This window comes from Centroberyx gerrardi, chromosome 2 (assembly GCF_048128805.1).
Source record: "Centroberyx gerrardi isolate f3 chromosome 2, fCenGer3.hap1.cur.20231027, whole genome shotgun sequence".
Taxonomy (NCBI): domain Eukaryota; kingdom Metazoa; phylum Chordata; class Actinopteri; order Beryciformes; family Berycidae; genus Centroberyx; species Centroberyx gerrardi.
The window spans coordinates 21,430,643-21,446,834 of NC_135998.1; the positions used below are offsets into that span (position 1 = coordinate 21,430,643).

Consider the following 16,192-nt stretch of genomic DNA (forward strand, 5'->3'; position numbering starts at 1 on the left):
TTATACTTGGGTTTGATACTTTAAGCTGTTATACTGGTCAAACGGGTGGTGGGCTTGAAACTAGCTCTAAGATAGTTTGAATAAGAACTCTACTTTTACTCATTGAACAGCTGTGAATGCTGTGAAACTACATTACCCACAAAGCATCGGGAATCACAACAAACGTGCTGTCTACTTGCCAAAGACTCTGGTCTCCTGAGCCACATAGATGAGTGGCTGTGAATGAAAGTAGCATTTTAAGTCTTTGCTGCGAGATGAGGTAACTGAATGACTCGTGTTTCATCTATCGCAACGATTAGCCGAGATTTTGCCGTTACTGATATCATTGTGTTTTTGGTATTAACGGTAAATTAATGGTTGTAATTCCTATGCGGGTTGCCAGCTAATGTTAGCTAACGTACGTACGTGTGCTAGCCTGCCTGCAGGCTGCTGTTAGCAAACGCACGTATTGGCTAACAGTTACCGTTAAGATTTGTTTTGTCCATCACTGTCATAGAATTATATGTCTTTTTGAGGGGGAGAAACACGTGCATGTGTAGTTTAAAAAGGTAACGGGTTGGTAACGGGACAGATCGTTTTATGCTGTTGTTTACACTGAATGTTGTGTACTCACGCCTGCTTCATAACCAGCGAGCTCGCCTTGCTTCGCAAACTGTTGACGTGTGGTTGCGTGTTTCATGTTACACATTTTATTTCAGCCTGTATTCAGTTCTGTGCCCCACAGTATTCACCAGCTACAGTAGAGGAGTATAGTTATCGGGCATCACACGCTAGGACGATGTTGCATTAATTGTAGATAACCTCCAGAGGATCGTGTTGCCTTGAAACAATTACGTATCTTGTCATTATTAAGAAGCCACAGTCATTACGGGTTATGAATTGTTTTGATAGTAAAACCTGCTTTTCATATTAACTCATTATAGTCTACGTTTTTCTCACTGAGTTGCCCTGTCCGGCAGTCCCTTTGTCGTGTAAGCAGATAAATCCATATTATATAAGTTGAATGTCGACATAATCTGCAATTGAACTGTTATGTATTGTTATTTTACTTGCTCCTTGATACATGCCAGGTCATGAGAAGTCACATTTAAAGTTTCCTTCACCTAGTGTTTACTTTTCCTCTTGCCAAAGGCACTGTAGACACAGCTACTGTGCGGCTGAAAGAAGAAAAGAAACAATACTTGTTCTTGAACTAGACTCTCCATATGAAGGAGTTATTGATTAAACTGAACCAAACCATTAAAGATGCGCGAGCTGCCTATTTTTCTGGCTTGATTAATAGTAATAAACTCAACCCAAGGTTTCTGTTTAGTACTATCAACCAGCTTATAAATCCCTCTCTTCCTGCCATTCCCGCCTCATCTTCTAATGACTGTGAAAACTTTTTATCCTTTTTTGTTGGCAAGATCGACGGTCTGAGGTCCAATTTCCCCCCGACTGTTTTACCCCCCGTCCCACTCAGCCGCCCTATTTTACTGTCTGAATTTGCTGCTATTTCCCTGCAGTTCCTTTTAAACACTGTAGCTCATATGCATCCCTCATCCAGTCCCTGTGATACGGTTCCCACAAAATTTCTAAAATCCGTCCTTCCTGTCTTAGGTCCTAGCCTGCTCTCTATTATCAATTACTCTCTCACATCCGGGTCCGTACCTGACTATTTTAAAATTGCCAGTGTTCAGCCACTCCTTAAAAACCCCACGCTCGACCCTTCCCAGTTAGAGAATTATAGGCCAATCTCCAAGCTACCTTTTTTATCCAAAATCCTAGAAAAAGTCGTTACAGACCAACTCCTGAAGTTGGTTGAGGGTCATAACATCTTTGACAAATTTCAATCCGGCTTTCGCCACAAGCATAGTACTGAGACTGCATTACTAAGAGTGACCAATGACATTCTTATGCATGCAGACAAAGGTGAATATTCCATCCTTATTTTACTCGATTTAACTGCTGCCTTTGATACCATCGACCATGCCATTTTACTTGATAGGTTGGTTGCATAACTGGGTTGGCATTTCTGGTACAGCTTTAAACTGGCTTCATTCTTATTTGACTAATAGATATTTTAATGTTTGTATCAATAATCATGTGTCCTCCTCGGCTCCCCTGCTGTGTGGAGTCCCTCAGGGGTCGGTCCTTGGACCAATCCTCTTCTCATTATACATGCTTCCTCTGGGTCATTTGTTCAGCCGCTTTCAAGACGTGTCATATCACTGTTATGCCGATGATACACAGATCTATTTCTCTGCCAAACCCAATAACCTGAATCAACTGTCCTCCCTCCATGATTGCTTAGCCGCCTCCAAAGATTGTATGTCTCGTACTTTCCTCCACCTAAACCCTGACAAAACAGGAGTTCTTTTAATTGGACCTGATAACTTTGCCACTGCAGTTGATCAGTTTATTGGTCCATTTCACTCAAATACCAATTCTACCGCTAAGAATCTTGGTATCATCTTTGACCAGTATATGACTTTTGACCATCATGTTACTAAGCTTGTCCAGTCCTGTTTTCTTCAGCTAAGAAATATTATAAAAATCAGATGTATCTTGTCTTCTACGGATCTTGAACTATTAATTCACACTTTCATTTTCTCACGTCTAGATTATTGCAATTCCCTCTACTCGTGCCTCAGTCAAGCTGCTCTAAATCATTTAGAGTTGGTTCAAAATGCAGCTGCCAGGCTATTAACTATAACTAGCCGTAGGTCCCATTTTACACCTGTTCTTGCATCCCTCCACTGGCTTCCCGTAAAATACAGAATAAACTACAAGATCCTGTTGATCCTGTTGCCCCCAGTTACATTTCTGATCGCCTCGTTCCTCATTCCACTTCTCAACCACTTCGTTCCTCAAATCTTGGCCTTTTATCCATCCCCCGCTCCAACTGCAAGACAAAAGGTGACCGCGCCTTTGCAGTTTTAGCCCCAACCCCTTGGAATCAACTTCCCCAATCTGTCAGATTTGCTGAATCTTCGGACTGTTTTAAGAAGAAAAACCCATCTTTATAGGCAAGCCTTTTTATAGATCTCTATCCCTGTCGTATGTTTTTGTTTGTTTTATTTTGGTCTATTTCTCATTGTGCTGTGTTGTGCTGTGTCGTATGTTTTTGTTCGTTCTACTTTGGTCTGTCTCTCGTTGTGCTGTGTCGTATGTTTTTGTTCGTTCTACTTTGGTCTGTCTCTCATTGTGCTGTGTTTTATATTGTAATTCATTTTGCTTTATTTATTCGTTTATATTTTTCGTGTGTGTGTGTGAAGCACTTTGTAACTGTGTTTTAAAAAGTGCTATATAAATAAAGCCTTACTTACTCTTACCTTGGAGGACGCAGCAGTACTTAATATTCTCAATTGTGACTAACCTTACAGAGATTTGAGGCACAAAGGGAGTCTCAAGTGGTATCCATCTAATTTTGTGTTGTGATAATGGCATAACCTGTAAGTGTGTACACTGGTGGATAATGCACACTGTTGTCACAAAGCTCATCGACTTCACATTAGACTGCTGGATGGTTTTTTGTATCATCTGAAGATGCAGGACATCTTGCCCTGCATGATTCAGAAGGATCACTTTGGCTGTGATCCACCAAGCATTTTATGCAGCAGAAGTTGCCAATCCAGGGAAGCAAATCAATAATATGTCGTCATGCACAAATGAGGAATAGGAGAGGAGAGAAGAGTCTACCATGACCTTAAACAATGACCACATTAGGCCTACATCTTTTTAACTGCATCAGTAATATCTGAAAATTAGGGATGGGACAATATGCTTATCTCATGATACGATTCGATCCGCGATATGAGGTTCATGATTCGATACAGCCACGATACAATGTAATAAATATGGAGATGTACAGTCAACAAAGCATGACTGTGCCGAATTATGTTTATTTCTGAGACACAAGTCTTTCTATCAGTGGCATTGGCCATTGATAGAAACATAAGCAACAATTTAAAAATGACATTACAAAGTGCAAATAATATAATTTTGATGGAGAGCTTGTGAAATTGTGATGCGGGCAAGCTATCTCATTTGTAATTACTACAGCAGAATAAAATTGAGCTAATATTGCGATTAATGATTTCTGTCCCATGATATGTTTTGTCACATTTTTGTATTGCGACATATTTAATTTCAATATATTGTCCCAAATTGTAAAATACCCCCAGCTGTCTGCAAAACGAAGGTTCTGCTGGCTAGGCCGCTAACTTAACAAGTATCATCATTCTTTTGCATAAACGGCTTAACCCTAACCCTAACCCGGCTTCACCTTCAATCTCTCAAAAGCCGCCAAAGGCTAAAGTCACAAAAGCTGGGGAAGGGGATGTATATCGACTGTGCCTATTTGTACGTGCATGGAAGGAAGCTAGTTAGTTGGCTAATTAAGCTACTGTCACCAAAGGACATACCATGGAAGCATGGCATTCGGCAGCTGAAAGCATGATTGTTGTCTCCCCTTGGAAGTGGATGAAATAATTGGACATGACAAAAGTAGGTTCCCATGACTGCATGCCCCTCCTCTGTGTACCTCTGTGCACATTTCTGCCTAATGTGGCATGCGGCTTGCCTAGTGGAAGTCCCTGGTGTATGGTGGACTCAGAGTGAAACACACAGCTGCATAGAAAAATGAATTGTCGGTTGCCTGAATTACATTAAAGGTTGCTATTTGCAAATTTTTTCAGTTTGGCAAGGTATACACTACAGAGTTGGGTAGTTGTGCCATACAGCTCTGTTGTTAAATTGTTGTTTTTCAAATACATACAAACTTGTCTGAGGATCTTAGCGTCTTACGACAATGCAAGTGTCACAGTTGATCCTGATTTAGTCTACTTTTGGATCAAGTAGATATCACAAAGTCTCTTTATGTTCTGAGAAACCAAACAGATAAAGCCTAGTCATCAGTCTATGAACTGGCACACAAAGAGAGAGCCTTGGACCACCCGTGCGTGTGATCGGCCTTAATGTCTTCTGCCCTTATAGCTGCGGGGACTAGTGATGAGGGGGCGATACACTGAGCCTATTCAGTGGCAGAAAGGCAGCTTTAAAGAGAGACAGTGCATCTGTAAGGTGTGGGTGGAGCTGCGGCTTTTGGCTGTCTGCTTTGAGTCGCTCAGTTCTCAAGTAGAGCAATATCAACGGCAGAGACTTTTCATCGGGCTCAACCATAGGTAGGATATACCCTAGGCCTATTATGGGTTGGGTTGCTGTGTATTTTCAGCAGTGTGCTCTAGTGAGCTACAGTAGCTTGGGGAAATGTGCCTGACCTCATTTTTTTCGGATAAGGCTCCATGCACTACTGAGGGCGTAAAGGGGAAGTGACACTGAGAGGGGGGTGGAATACTGACCAGACTTGCTCAGCTGGTAGGCGGTATCCCCTTCTACTAATTTCCCTTCCTCTGGTTCTTTCTGGATCTTTAGAATTTTGCATTATTTGCACCTCTCCGAGTTGCAGTTTCTACTTTCGATAGTCTGTGCTTTGGATGCGAGTGGTTAGTGCATAATGGGATCAATGGCACTTAAAATTTGGGCTGCTGATTCCAGTCTATAACGGGCGTCTAAACCGCTTTCTATAGCTGATTCCTTCTCTCATGTTCCTCTTCTTCTCGCTCATCCCTCTGTTAAGGTGTTGGTTCCCGTAGACAGCTATGGCACCAGGGGATGTGGTGCCAGACCATGCCAAGCAGCTGAAGCCCAAGGAGAAGCGGCCTGGAAACAGGGCCTCGAAGGCCGACTGTGAGCCTGATGGCTCCTTTGTCTTCGAGGCCCATGAGGCTTGGAAGGACTTCCACAACTCCCTCAGGCATTTCTACGAAGTAGGGGAGCTCTGTGACGTCACGCTGAAGGTAGGTCACTCCGTCGGGACACAAGAAGAGATGTGTTTCAGCTCAGTTTATGGCTCAACTGACCTTTTGTGTATGTTTTGTATGCAGTTATATAGTTAGGTTGAAGGTTGTGAATTTCCTAAAAAAGAGTTGAATGTCTGGATCTGAATGGGGATCTGTTCTGAGTTTGGTTTAGTTTCAACCTCTGAAAAGCTGCAGAAATGACAGGATTCTTTTGAAGTCGTGTCACAACAGCTGAGACTGTAGGAATGAATAAATGGTGAGCTTATTAATATACTTATGTGCCCTGCTTCTTACTATTCTTGTTCTCTGTCTTTGTTCCTCTTTCCTCTTTGTAGGTGGGCAGTAGGCTGATACCATGTCACAAGCTGGTGCTGGCCTGTGTCATCCCTTACTTCAGGTGTGTTCTATTTTCGTAGTTTTATTTCTTGAACCATGCCTATAATAGCTTTCATCACTACTTTTTTTTTCTTACTGGTTTGAAAGCTATGTCCCCATAATGGTTGAATGCACTCTGTTGGTCTAGAGCTGTGTTTTCTGAAATTTAGTGCAGTGGCCTCAAATCATGTGACAGGAGGGTCAAGAGTATACAGGTTTTCATTCATATCAAACACTACATGATGATTAGCACACCTTCAACCAGAGAGCGAACTAATGAATGAAATTCTACGTACTGTTGGCCCTCCATGGCACATGATTGGACACTGCTGATGTAGTCCGTTGAAGACTGCAGGACAAAATATAATCTTGCTACAGAACTTAGAGGAAATGGTTGTATTTCAAAATGTTAATGTAAACATAAAGCTTATTTGTTGAAGAACATTGAAGTCCGCCTGGTTCCTGTCTGAGAGGCTGTGTCTTCCCTCAGGGCCATGTTCCTGTCGGAGATGTCAGAGGCCAAGCAGGAGCTGATTGAAATCAAGGACTTTGACGGTGACGCCATCCAGGACCTGGTGCATTTTGCCTACTCCTCCAGGCTCACCCTGACTGTGGACAATGTTCAGCCGCTACTTTATGCTGCCTGCATCCTTCAGGTGAAGAAACACACATGCAAGCAAGTCATACGTGTGCAAACACACGCACACACACACACACACTCTTTGTTCATTCGATTCACATGAATTTGGCAATTACGCAATTTCAATGAAAAATAAGCATGTTGTCCTCGTCGAATAATGCAGGCTCCTCTTGGGCCAATCAGTAACAAATAAACAAATGTTGTAACGCCCCCTAAGGCCAGTGTAATTTTGAAAACACTGTAACAATCGAATCAGTGGCATCTGAGATATTGGCCCTGATTAACGGATGCATCTCGGCCGATCTATCGTCTCTCCTCAATTTCATTGTGGGAGACAATAAAATGTAGTGATGCTGAAACTTCTAGTCATTGAACAATTCAAAATGATTGGACAATTTTGGACACTTGAAAAGGATAATAAACTCTCGAATACATTGAGAGAGTCTGTAAAATTCCTTTATTGCTGCCTGAATCCTTTAGGTAGAGTTGGTAGCCAGGGCCTGCTGTGAGTACATGAAGGCTCACTTCCACCCCACCAACTGCCTGGCAGTACGCACCTTCGCCGAGAGCCATAATCGCGTGGACCTGATGGACATGGCTGACCGCTATGCCTGCGAGCATTTCTGCGAGGTGGTGGAGTGTGAGGACTTCCCATGCGTGTCGCCCCAGCACCTGCGCACGCTGCTGTCCTCCAGCGAGCTCAACATCCATTCAGAGACACAGGTGTACAATGCAGCAGTCAAATGGCTGAAGGCAAACCCACAGCACCATGAGGCCTGGCTGGACCAGATCATGTCTCAGGTTAGAGAATAAATACATTACATTACAAGGGTTGGGCTGGGTGGATGAATGATAATGTGTGTTTTGTATGTGTGTGTGTGGGGGCGCCTGTATATGTGTGGTCTAGTGACGTTGGACTTGACTTTGTCTACGATCTGATTATGTGATTACCTGAAGCAGGGTTCCCATAGGCCTTGAAAGTCATTGAAAGTTTATGGATTTGAAAAAATAAGTCCTTAAAAGCTTTTGAAAAAGAGTAGATGGCCTTGAAAGTACTTGATTTAGTTTTATTGAATCATCATATGCCTCAGCTCTCTGGACGCTCTCCTGCCTAGCAATAAATACTTCACATCCTGGTGTTTGTGTTCATACAGTAGCAGTTTAAAATTACTGATTTCATCAGAATTTCTTGACTTGACAAGAACATGAGTGAAAAATGAGACCTCTGTGATTTCTAATTTAGACCAATGTCGTGTCTTTCCCCAAACAAGACCTTGAAAGTCATTGAAAAGTGCTTGAACTTGATGTCCGGGGAAGTGTGGGAACCCTGCTAAAGATTAGCTAAATAGCTTTGTCTGTGTGTATGTGGATCTCAGCCAGCGTTACATATGTGTTTAGACCATTATGTAATCACATTTACAACTGCGTCATATGTCGATCTCTCCTTCAGGTGCGCCTCCCTCTGCTCCCAGTAGAATTCTTGACAGGAACGGTGGCCAAGGAGGAGATGATCAAAGGTAATCTGAGCTGCCGCGACCTGTTGGACGAAGCCAGGAACTACCACCTCCACCTCAGCAACAAGGTGGTGCCAGACTTTGAGTATTCAGTCCGCACCACACCCAGGAAACACACCGCAGGTAGGAATCATGAGGTGGAGTTCTCTGAACATGTAACAAACATGTAACATTTGATATTATGGGATCTGCAGTAACATTAAGCATTTTTTCTTTAGTTCATCATACAAATAAATAACCCTAACCCTTTTCATGAAACCAAATGCCTTTTTGGGAGTTCATGTATCGTAAACAGGCCGAATCCACTTTCTTCTCAAATTTATGAAGTAAGCAATTGCGTACACACTCAGATGTTAATTTTGCCTTGACTAGGAGCTGCTTCTTTTATAGAAGGTGTGGTCTTTTATTTTATTTTTATTCTTCATTCTTTTCTAGTCGGAAGTTGTATGGGTAGAAAGCATGGCGAGTTTTCTCTCACCTTGCCTCCTCTTTGTTCCCTCCAACCATTCCCTCAGGTGTTTTGTTCTGCGTGGGCGGCCGAGGCGGCTCTGGTGACCCATTTCGCAGCATTGAGTGCTACTCCATTACCAAGAACAGCTGGTTTTTTGGCCCAGAGATGAACAGTAGACGGCGCCACGTGGGAGTGATATCTGTAGGAGGTGAGAGGGGTTGTGGCAGAGAAAGAAAGACGGCAACGCTGTAGAAAGTAAAAGACAGTGACGAAGTGTCGGAGCATGGGAAGGTAAACAAATGGGTTTAAAGGAGCCTCAGAGGTCTAAGGCGCATACCATGTAACTGCGACATCCTGGGTTCGAACCTTTGTCGCATGTCATCTCTCTCTCCCAGTCTTCCCTGTCTCTTTCTACTTCTATCTAACTATCTAATAAAAAGGCCCTTGGAAAGATGAGAGTATAGAAAATAAGAACATACCAGCTTGAATGACAGAGGAAAGAAGTGCAAGTATCCAGGGTTTATAAGAAGGCAGTTTGTTTTTTAATAATAGACACTTCAGATCTCAAGATTTTAGAATAGTTAATAAGGAGGTCCATAGACAGTCCCTATGTAATGTATGGAGTCTCACTGGGACCAACACATGAAGAGCAGATTTCTCTGGTCTGCACCCACTGAGCAGCCCAGTGACTCAACTCTAACAACTGGCTCAAGACAACAAACTTTCAATCTGGGAGTTTGGTTTGTTTTTCTGAAATTTCAGCGACTAACAGTGTTACGGATCATGGATCCTTTAGAATCACCGGTCAGGTCACATGATCATAAACCCTCAGCTTCATATCTGGTCTCAGATCTGCACTGCTGTTGTAAGTAGCTTTACAAAATGAGCTGTTGTCAAACTGCTGCATGTTGATGTTTGTTTCTTCAGGCAAGGTGTATGCTGTTGGGGGCCATGATGGCAGTGAACACTTAGGCAACATGGAGATGTTTGACCCCCTCACCAACAAGTGGATGATGAAAGCCTCCATGAACACCAAGAGGTATTGAGATAAGCACGTATAGGCTTGAGTATGAATGGGGCTCCTGTTGTGGGAGAGAGTGCACTTGATGGATTTCATCAGTCTGTTGTGTAGTGCATGACATGGCAGTGGGCAGGGAAAGGAACCAGTTCAGGGAGCAAAAATAAAAAGCAAAAAATGTTATACTGAAAACCTTTATACTGTTTTTTACACTCTTGACAGTTGTTAAAGTTTTACATTGAAAAATTCTCTGGGAAAGGCATTCAAAAAGCTTTTATGATTTTCTTTTTGTCTCCTGCCTTCTTCTTTCTTTGCTCTCTCCTGCTCCCCTGCCTGCCCCTCTGCCTGCCTGTTAGAGCTAGCCAAGATGCAGCAAGTGACAGCTCATGTGCTTCTCTTCCTTGTTCTGCTTTTAGTCCAGATGTGTGGAGAGTGTTGTTGGTTGTGTATTAACAATCAATATTATGCTTATAAATATGCAGACCAGAGAATGAAATGTAATAACTATCATTTTGCTCTTAAGTTTGGATTCGTTGCTTCCTATGGGCATAGGAACATTTTCTCCCATGGGGTCTCAATTAGAGGGCGAGTGGGACGCTCTTCTCTTTCCTAGTCCCACTTTGTGATTTAAGCTGATAAGACATAAAAATCTTGCCTAATATGGCCACATCAGTAAATGCCCAATTTGTAGGAACAGGTCAAATTGGTACCTTTGGGACACATTTTCTCCCAGTGTATCATTTCAGCCATTACACTGCCGACCTCTACTGTATCTATTTACCATGCTTTGAGGACATCTGCTATGAGCAAGGATGTATGTGTGTGTCTTAGGAGGGGTATCGCCCTGGCAGCTCTCGGTGGTCCTATCTACGCAATCGGAGGTCTGGATGACAACTCCTGCTTCAACGATGTGGAGCGTTATGACATTGAAAGCGACCGCTGGAGTGCTGTAGCTCCCATGAACACACCCAGAGGAGGGGTGGGATCTGTGGCATTAGGGGTAAGACTGGGCAAGACAGCCAGTTTACTGAATACCTCACAGTCCGGTGATGCAGATAAACCACCAAGTATGAGACTGTGTGATACAGCAATACACTCTCCCACACACTTACAAATGGGATCATTAATTTCTCCTTCTCTTTATAACCCTATCATCATGTCAGAGTGCTTTATACAGGAATACAGCAGCTGTTGATGTGATTGTTTTATGGTGTGCACTCTGCACTTAACCTGCTTTACACCCTCTCCTTGCCAGAGTTACGTGTACGCGGTCGGGGGCAACGATGGCGTGGCATCGCTGTCCAGCGTGGAGCGGTTTGACCCCCACCTCAACAAGTGGACAGAGGTGAAGGAGATGGGCCAGCGGCGGGCCGGAAATGGAGTCAGCAAACTGAACGGCTGCCTCTATGTAGTGGGTGAGAGGAACGTGCAATTTAGAAAGATGAGGATTAATCAGTTGGATTCCAAACATCCTTATTGTAAAAACGGACCTTTTTATATAGTAGGAATCACAAAAATAGTCAATAAACAAACTGCCAAGATGCATTTTCTCCCATTTCCTTATGTCACCCATATCTGTACTGCAGTGACTGGGATGATCGGGGTCAGAGGTTGACTTTGATTTATCCAGTGTGTCAGTATTTTATTAGTGTTTGTTCCTCCTAACTGGATGCTATTCTTTGTGACAGCCGGGTCACATGCCTCCCACCTCCACACCCTACAACTTTATACACAAATACATGAATCAGGAAAGAGAAAAGTTCATGTTTTGTAAATCTATCTGGTTACTGATTACAGAGAATACATAAGGACAAGATTTTTATTGTACCACTTGAATTTGAAGAGACATTCAAGGTTCATTGAGAGCTCTGGTGTGGAATTTTGCTTAGTCAACAGCTACGGCGTCTCAAGGGAAGACTGAATTTCCTCATCTTTTGCCTGCTCCATTAGTAATAACATAATCCTACTCCAAGCAATTGAATGCTGGCATATTTTACACCTGAGGACATTGTTTCCTTTGTTGCACATATCTTCCAGAATCCTCTTAAAATGCCATTGAGCCCTTCCTCACACTTAACTGTTCTCTAACTTTCCGGTCTTTTTCAATGATTGGTTTTCCTGTCTTTCCTAAAGGTGGTTTCGATGACAACTCGCCCCTGAGCTCCGTGGAGCGCTTTGACCCACGAATGCACCGCTGGGAGTACGTGTCCGAGCTCACCACCCCGCGCGGCGGAGTGGGGGTCGCCACTGTGATGGGGAGGGTGTTTGCAGTCGGGGGCCACAATGGAAACATCTACCTTAACACAGTGGAGGCCTTCGAGCCTCGAATGAACAGGTTAGGAGCAGAGGGAGATGAATGAAGACTGTGTGATGTGCCGTGTTCTTCATTTAGGCATTGAGGTGGGAAGAGGGATAATCAAACTGCACTAATGCTGGGATGATCAAACTGTGCTATGTGAATTATTTCTGCCGTTGTGTGCTGAAAAAGACGCCGTATTTTTGAGGACTCCACATAAAAAGGCAGCGGAAAAGTCGGTTCCCAATGGGTCACAGAACGTCAAGTAGAAAAGGTGGGAAACGGTATGAAGCACAAAACAAGTGATTTATTTGCTAGAAATAGTGCTACCAAATATAAGCACTTCAAAGCAATAAATGAACACATATATAGGCTTGGTTTAGCAGGCAGCATCAATGCTGCCTGAGGAAGCCTGAAACGCATTGCAACTGAGTAGCTGCTAAACCAAATTTGTGTTCATTTATTGCTTTGAAGTTCTTATATTTGTTTTTCTAGCAAATAAATAACTTGTTTTGTGCATTATACGGTTTCCCACCTTTTCTACTTCCTGTATATTTGAGGACTGTCATTATGTTTATATCTTCCCCATGTGATTTTTTTTTTGCAATCGTGCCCCGTCTCCTCTCCAGATGGGAGCTGGTGGGCTCGGTGTCCCACTGCCGGGCCGGGGCCGGGGTGGCAGTCTGCTCCTCTCACGTCAGCCAGATCAGGGATGTGGGCCAGGGCTCCAGCAACGTGGTCAACTGCATGTGACCCTCACTCCAGCTCCCGGGCGACGGCCGAGTCACGGTCAGATCTGATCTGCCGAGCACCCAATCAATGCACGAGCACTGAACCCAAACCACGCGGTCACAACAGAGTGATTCATATTGTCAACTCCGTGGCAAAGACTTGTTAAAACACACAATGCAAACTGAATGTCAAGGTTGACGTTCAGGCTGCACACGTTATTATGCGGATATTACCGACTTTATAATGTGCACATCCGACAGACCCGAAGTCTTCTCTGAGCCCCAACGACACATTTAAGATTTTCTCTTCTGTTTGTGATATTTGCATTTCAGTGATGTATTATCTTGTACTGTATTTTCTTGCTTCTTTTATTTGACCACCTTGACAGTTTTTTGTTTTGTTTGTTTGATTTTTTTTTTTAAGGGAAAACGGTAGCTGAGCCTAGTATGCAATACGGGCCTCTTGAGTAGGACAAGTGAGTTGCGAATCAGCACTATTCTATTAACATTATAAACCTGGACTATATATTAGGCCAGTGTGAATGTTTTTTTTAAAGACTTCTTGCTTGAGACTGTTTCTGGATTGCACTTTGGCTCTACAGTTGTTTTCATTATCCAGAGACGGCTTGACACATCAAGAACTTGAAAACATTCATACTGGAACACTCAACACCTTTTTTTGCAGTGCAGTGTGTGCAGTTAGGACATTTTCACGAGTCAATCTGAACTGGGACGTTTGACCTCATCTGCGTTTCCAAGACGTTCCTTTAATTTCCGTGTCATGTCAGGATAAGCAAAGGCATCAGTCACGGTATTTCGAGTTTTTGAGGATGGATTTCAGAATTATTTTATCCGCAGTTCCAACTGCGGTGAGCTGGATCACACCCCAGCGGCGTAGCCGGGTGTTGCCTGTAATTGCATTCGAACAATCGTTTTCGGCTGATTGGGACAGCCAGTCGTTAGTTAGGATATGGCAGGCCCAGGGAATGTTAGTGCTGCAAGTGCCAAACAGAGGAAAGTGTGTCTTTAGAGAGCTGTAGATGTGAATCTGGTCCAACCCCTCGCTGAATCCCAAGTCGTCCGCTCACCTTGACCTCAGAGAATTGAGAAATGCACGACTATACACCTGAGTGTCTTGGACCGATCAGAGCAATACGGTGCACCTCTTCACTTCTGCACGAGTAACAATGTTGTATAGAGATCTGCAGAGGTCTATCCAAGCTGGCAGGGAATGATTTTCAAATTCAGAATTTGTGTTTGACGATAGCTGGACTGTCAGAAATCCTAATCAAGAGTGCTTTCAGATGTGAATGAGCTTAGACTGAGATTTCTCTGGTAAATGGTTCAGATATATTTTAATATATGGAAATTTTGTATTAAAATTGGTGTATCTTTGGTGTTATTCTTTTCTACATTATCTAATCCATTGCTGTGCACTATTTTCCTAGAATAGAAGTGAAGTCTGGGTATATTTTTGTCCTGAATGGAGAATTTGATGTTATTTTCAAATGTCTTGATATTATCTGCATTTTTTAGGCTTTGAGTTTGAAGATGGTCCTTTTAACTCTCATGTCGATTTCGGGCATATATAAGAAATTTTAAGGCATTTCTAGCAACCCTGTATTGATTTATTATTTTTCAGAATAGGTTGACAGAATATGATGATTTTGAAACATGCATATTATTTACATTGTATACTAGGAAGGAAAAAAAAGATTGCTGCACAATTTGTGTTCTTCCATTATCACGACTAGTGCAATTTATCAACCTGGTGTATCATTTTTTACACCAACGCAGAATTTATTTGCCAACTTTGTTAGCAAATGTGCCACAGGCTTTTGTAAAATGGTTGTATTTTGTGTTGTTATCATTCCTCCTTTTGACTGCTTCAATCCTGTGCTATTCATTTACATGGTATTGGTATAATAAAGTTATGTATCAAGATCACTAGCCATATTTGTCCTGTTTTCTGAGAACTTTATGCAGGTTGTCTTCCAGTCAGTAAAGGTCATATCTTGGAGCCAAAAACCAACAAAACAAAACAAAACAAAACACAGCAATCAAGTTAGGAATTATTTTCTACCCCCTGTAATGACTTTTTCCTAAAATTAACTCTCGTTTCAATTATAAAAAGTCAGTAGAAATATGCATTAGGCTGCTCTGTGCTGTGGAGATTCAACACTTTTAAAATTAATATTCCCTACAAACTAGGCTATAAGTATTACAAGTCTGATTTTTAGTGTTGGAGTTGATCTGATTTTGATGTGTCTGCTGACCAATTTACTGTATAAATGATAATTTGATTATTTCAAATATACCTTTATTGTTTTGTAACTTAAGTACTTAAGTTAAAAAGTAACAATTCAAGGCAGAGTTTTGGTTGTATAAAGTTTATAGACGGTTAACATGCGGTTGTTGTAAACTGCCTCTCTCCATCTCTTCTGGACTTTGAAATTGTGTTTTCAGTCAAATGTGATGCACAGTTGCCTAATGATGTGTCATTAAGCAAATATGCCGGAAGCTGCTTATGGTTGTAAGAATTGGTTTTCAGGCTCTGATGGTTTGTTTTGTACAAGAATGCAAAATGTATTAATCCTCTTACTGTGACCACATTGTCACCCTCCATGTATGTGAGGTATGAGTGGTAATTGGGCTAAATAAGTGGACATATCTGTGTATGTTGTGTAACCTCCACTACATTACACAGTTCACACACTACAGTATTTAATTAACATACTGTATATAGTATGTAGTAAAAATGATCAACAAATGTATTGAATAAAATGTATCTGTAGCATTTATTTCATCAATTGGGGACTACGATCAACCATATTCTGATATATTATGTTCTATCTTATATATTATATTGAAAAGTTTTGAGCCTTCTTAGAAAATAATGATGTATTGTTAGGATGTTTGGATCTGTTTTGCATTGTCAAATTTGATATTTCTGATTGTGTGAAATGAAAATGTTTCATCCATGAAGTTGCAGTCGGTGAACACTGAATGAAAAACAGCCCACTGCAACTGTTTGTCATCACTGAAGTTTTGTTTCTTAACAGACTCGGTTGTAATTTAGCAAATCAGTCAAGAGGTCAAGTGTTTGTCATGTATGTTTTACTGCTGCCAGTCTTTGGACTCTGGGCTGATGCTGAAAAGAAGCTAGGCAAAGAGAAGATGCTCAGACTTGTGTCAGCTGGGAGCGAGTACAGATCACACACACACACACACACACAGGCCCAGGGGACAGTAGAGAAAAGACTTACACCTATTAGGATGCAGAGCGATATACTGAACCTTGAGAGCTGAACACAGAAGTTACCT

General features: G+C 42.2%; 1 protein-coding gene across 1 annotated transcript; it reads left to right on the top strand.

Annotated features, from left to right (window-relative positions):
* Positions 1-185: 185 nt before the first annotated feature.
* Positions 186-14,788, top strand: klhl8 (kelch-like family member 8). Its single transcript, XM_071894986.2, has 12 exons — positions 186-259; positions 5,621-5,840; positions 6,179-6,240; positions 6,709-6,874; positions 7,339-7,659; positions 8,309-8,495; positions 8,888-9,031; positions 9,751-9,862; positions 10,673-10,841; positions 11,097-11,256; positions 11,975-12,176; positions 12,767-14,788. Exons 2-12 carry the CDS (start codon positions 5,643-5,645, stop codon positions 12,888-12,890), a joined length of 1,845 nt encoding a protein of 614 aa, XP_071751087.1. The 5' UTR covers positions 186-259; positions 5,621-5,642; the 3' UTR covers positions 12,891-14,788.
* The last annotated feature ends 1,404 nt before the right edge of the window (positions 14,789-16,192 follow it).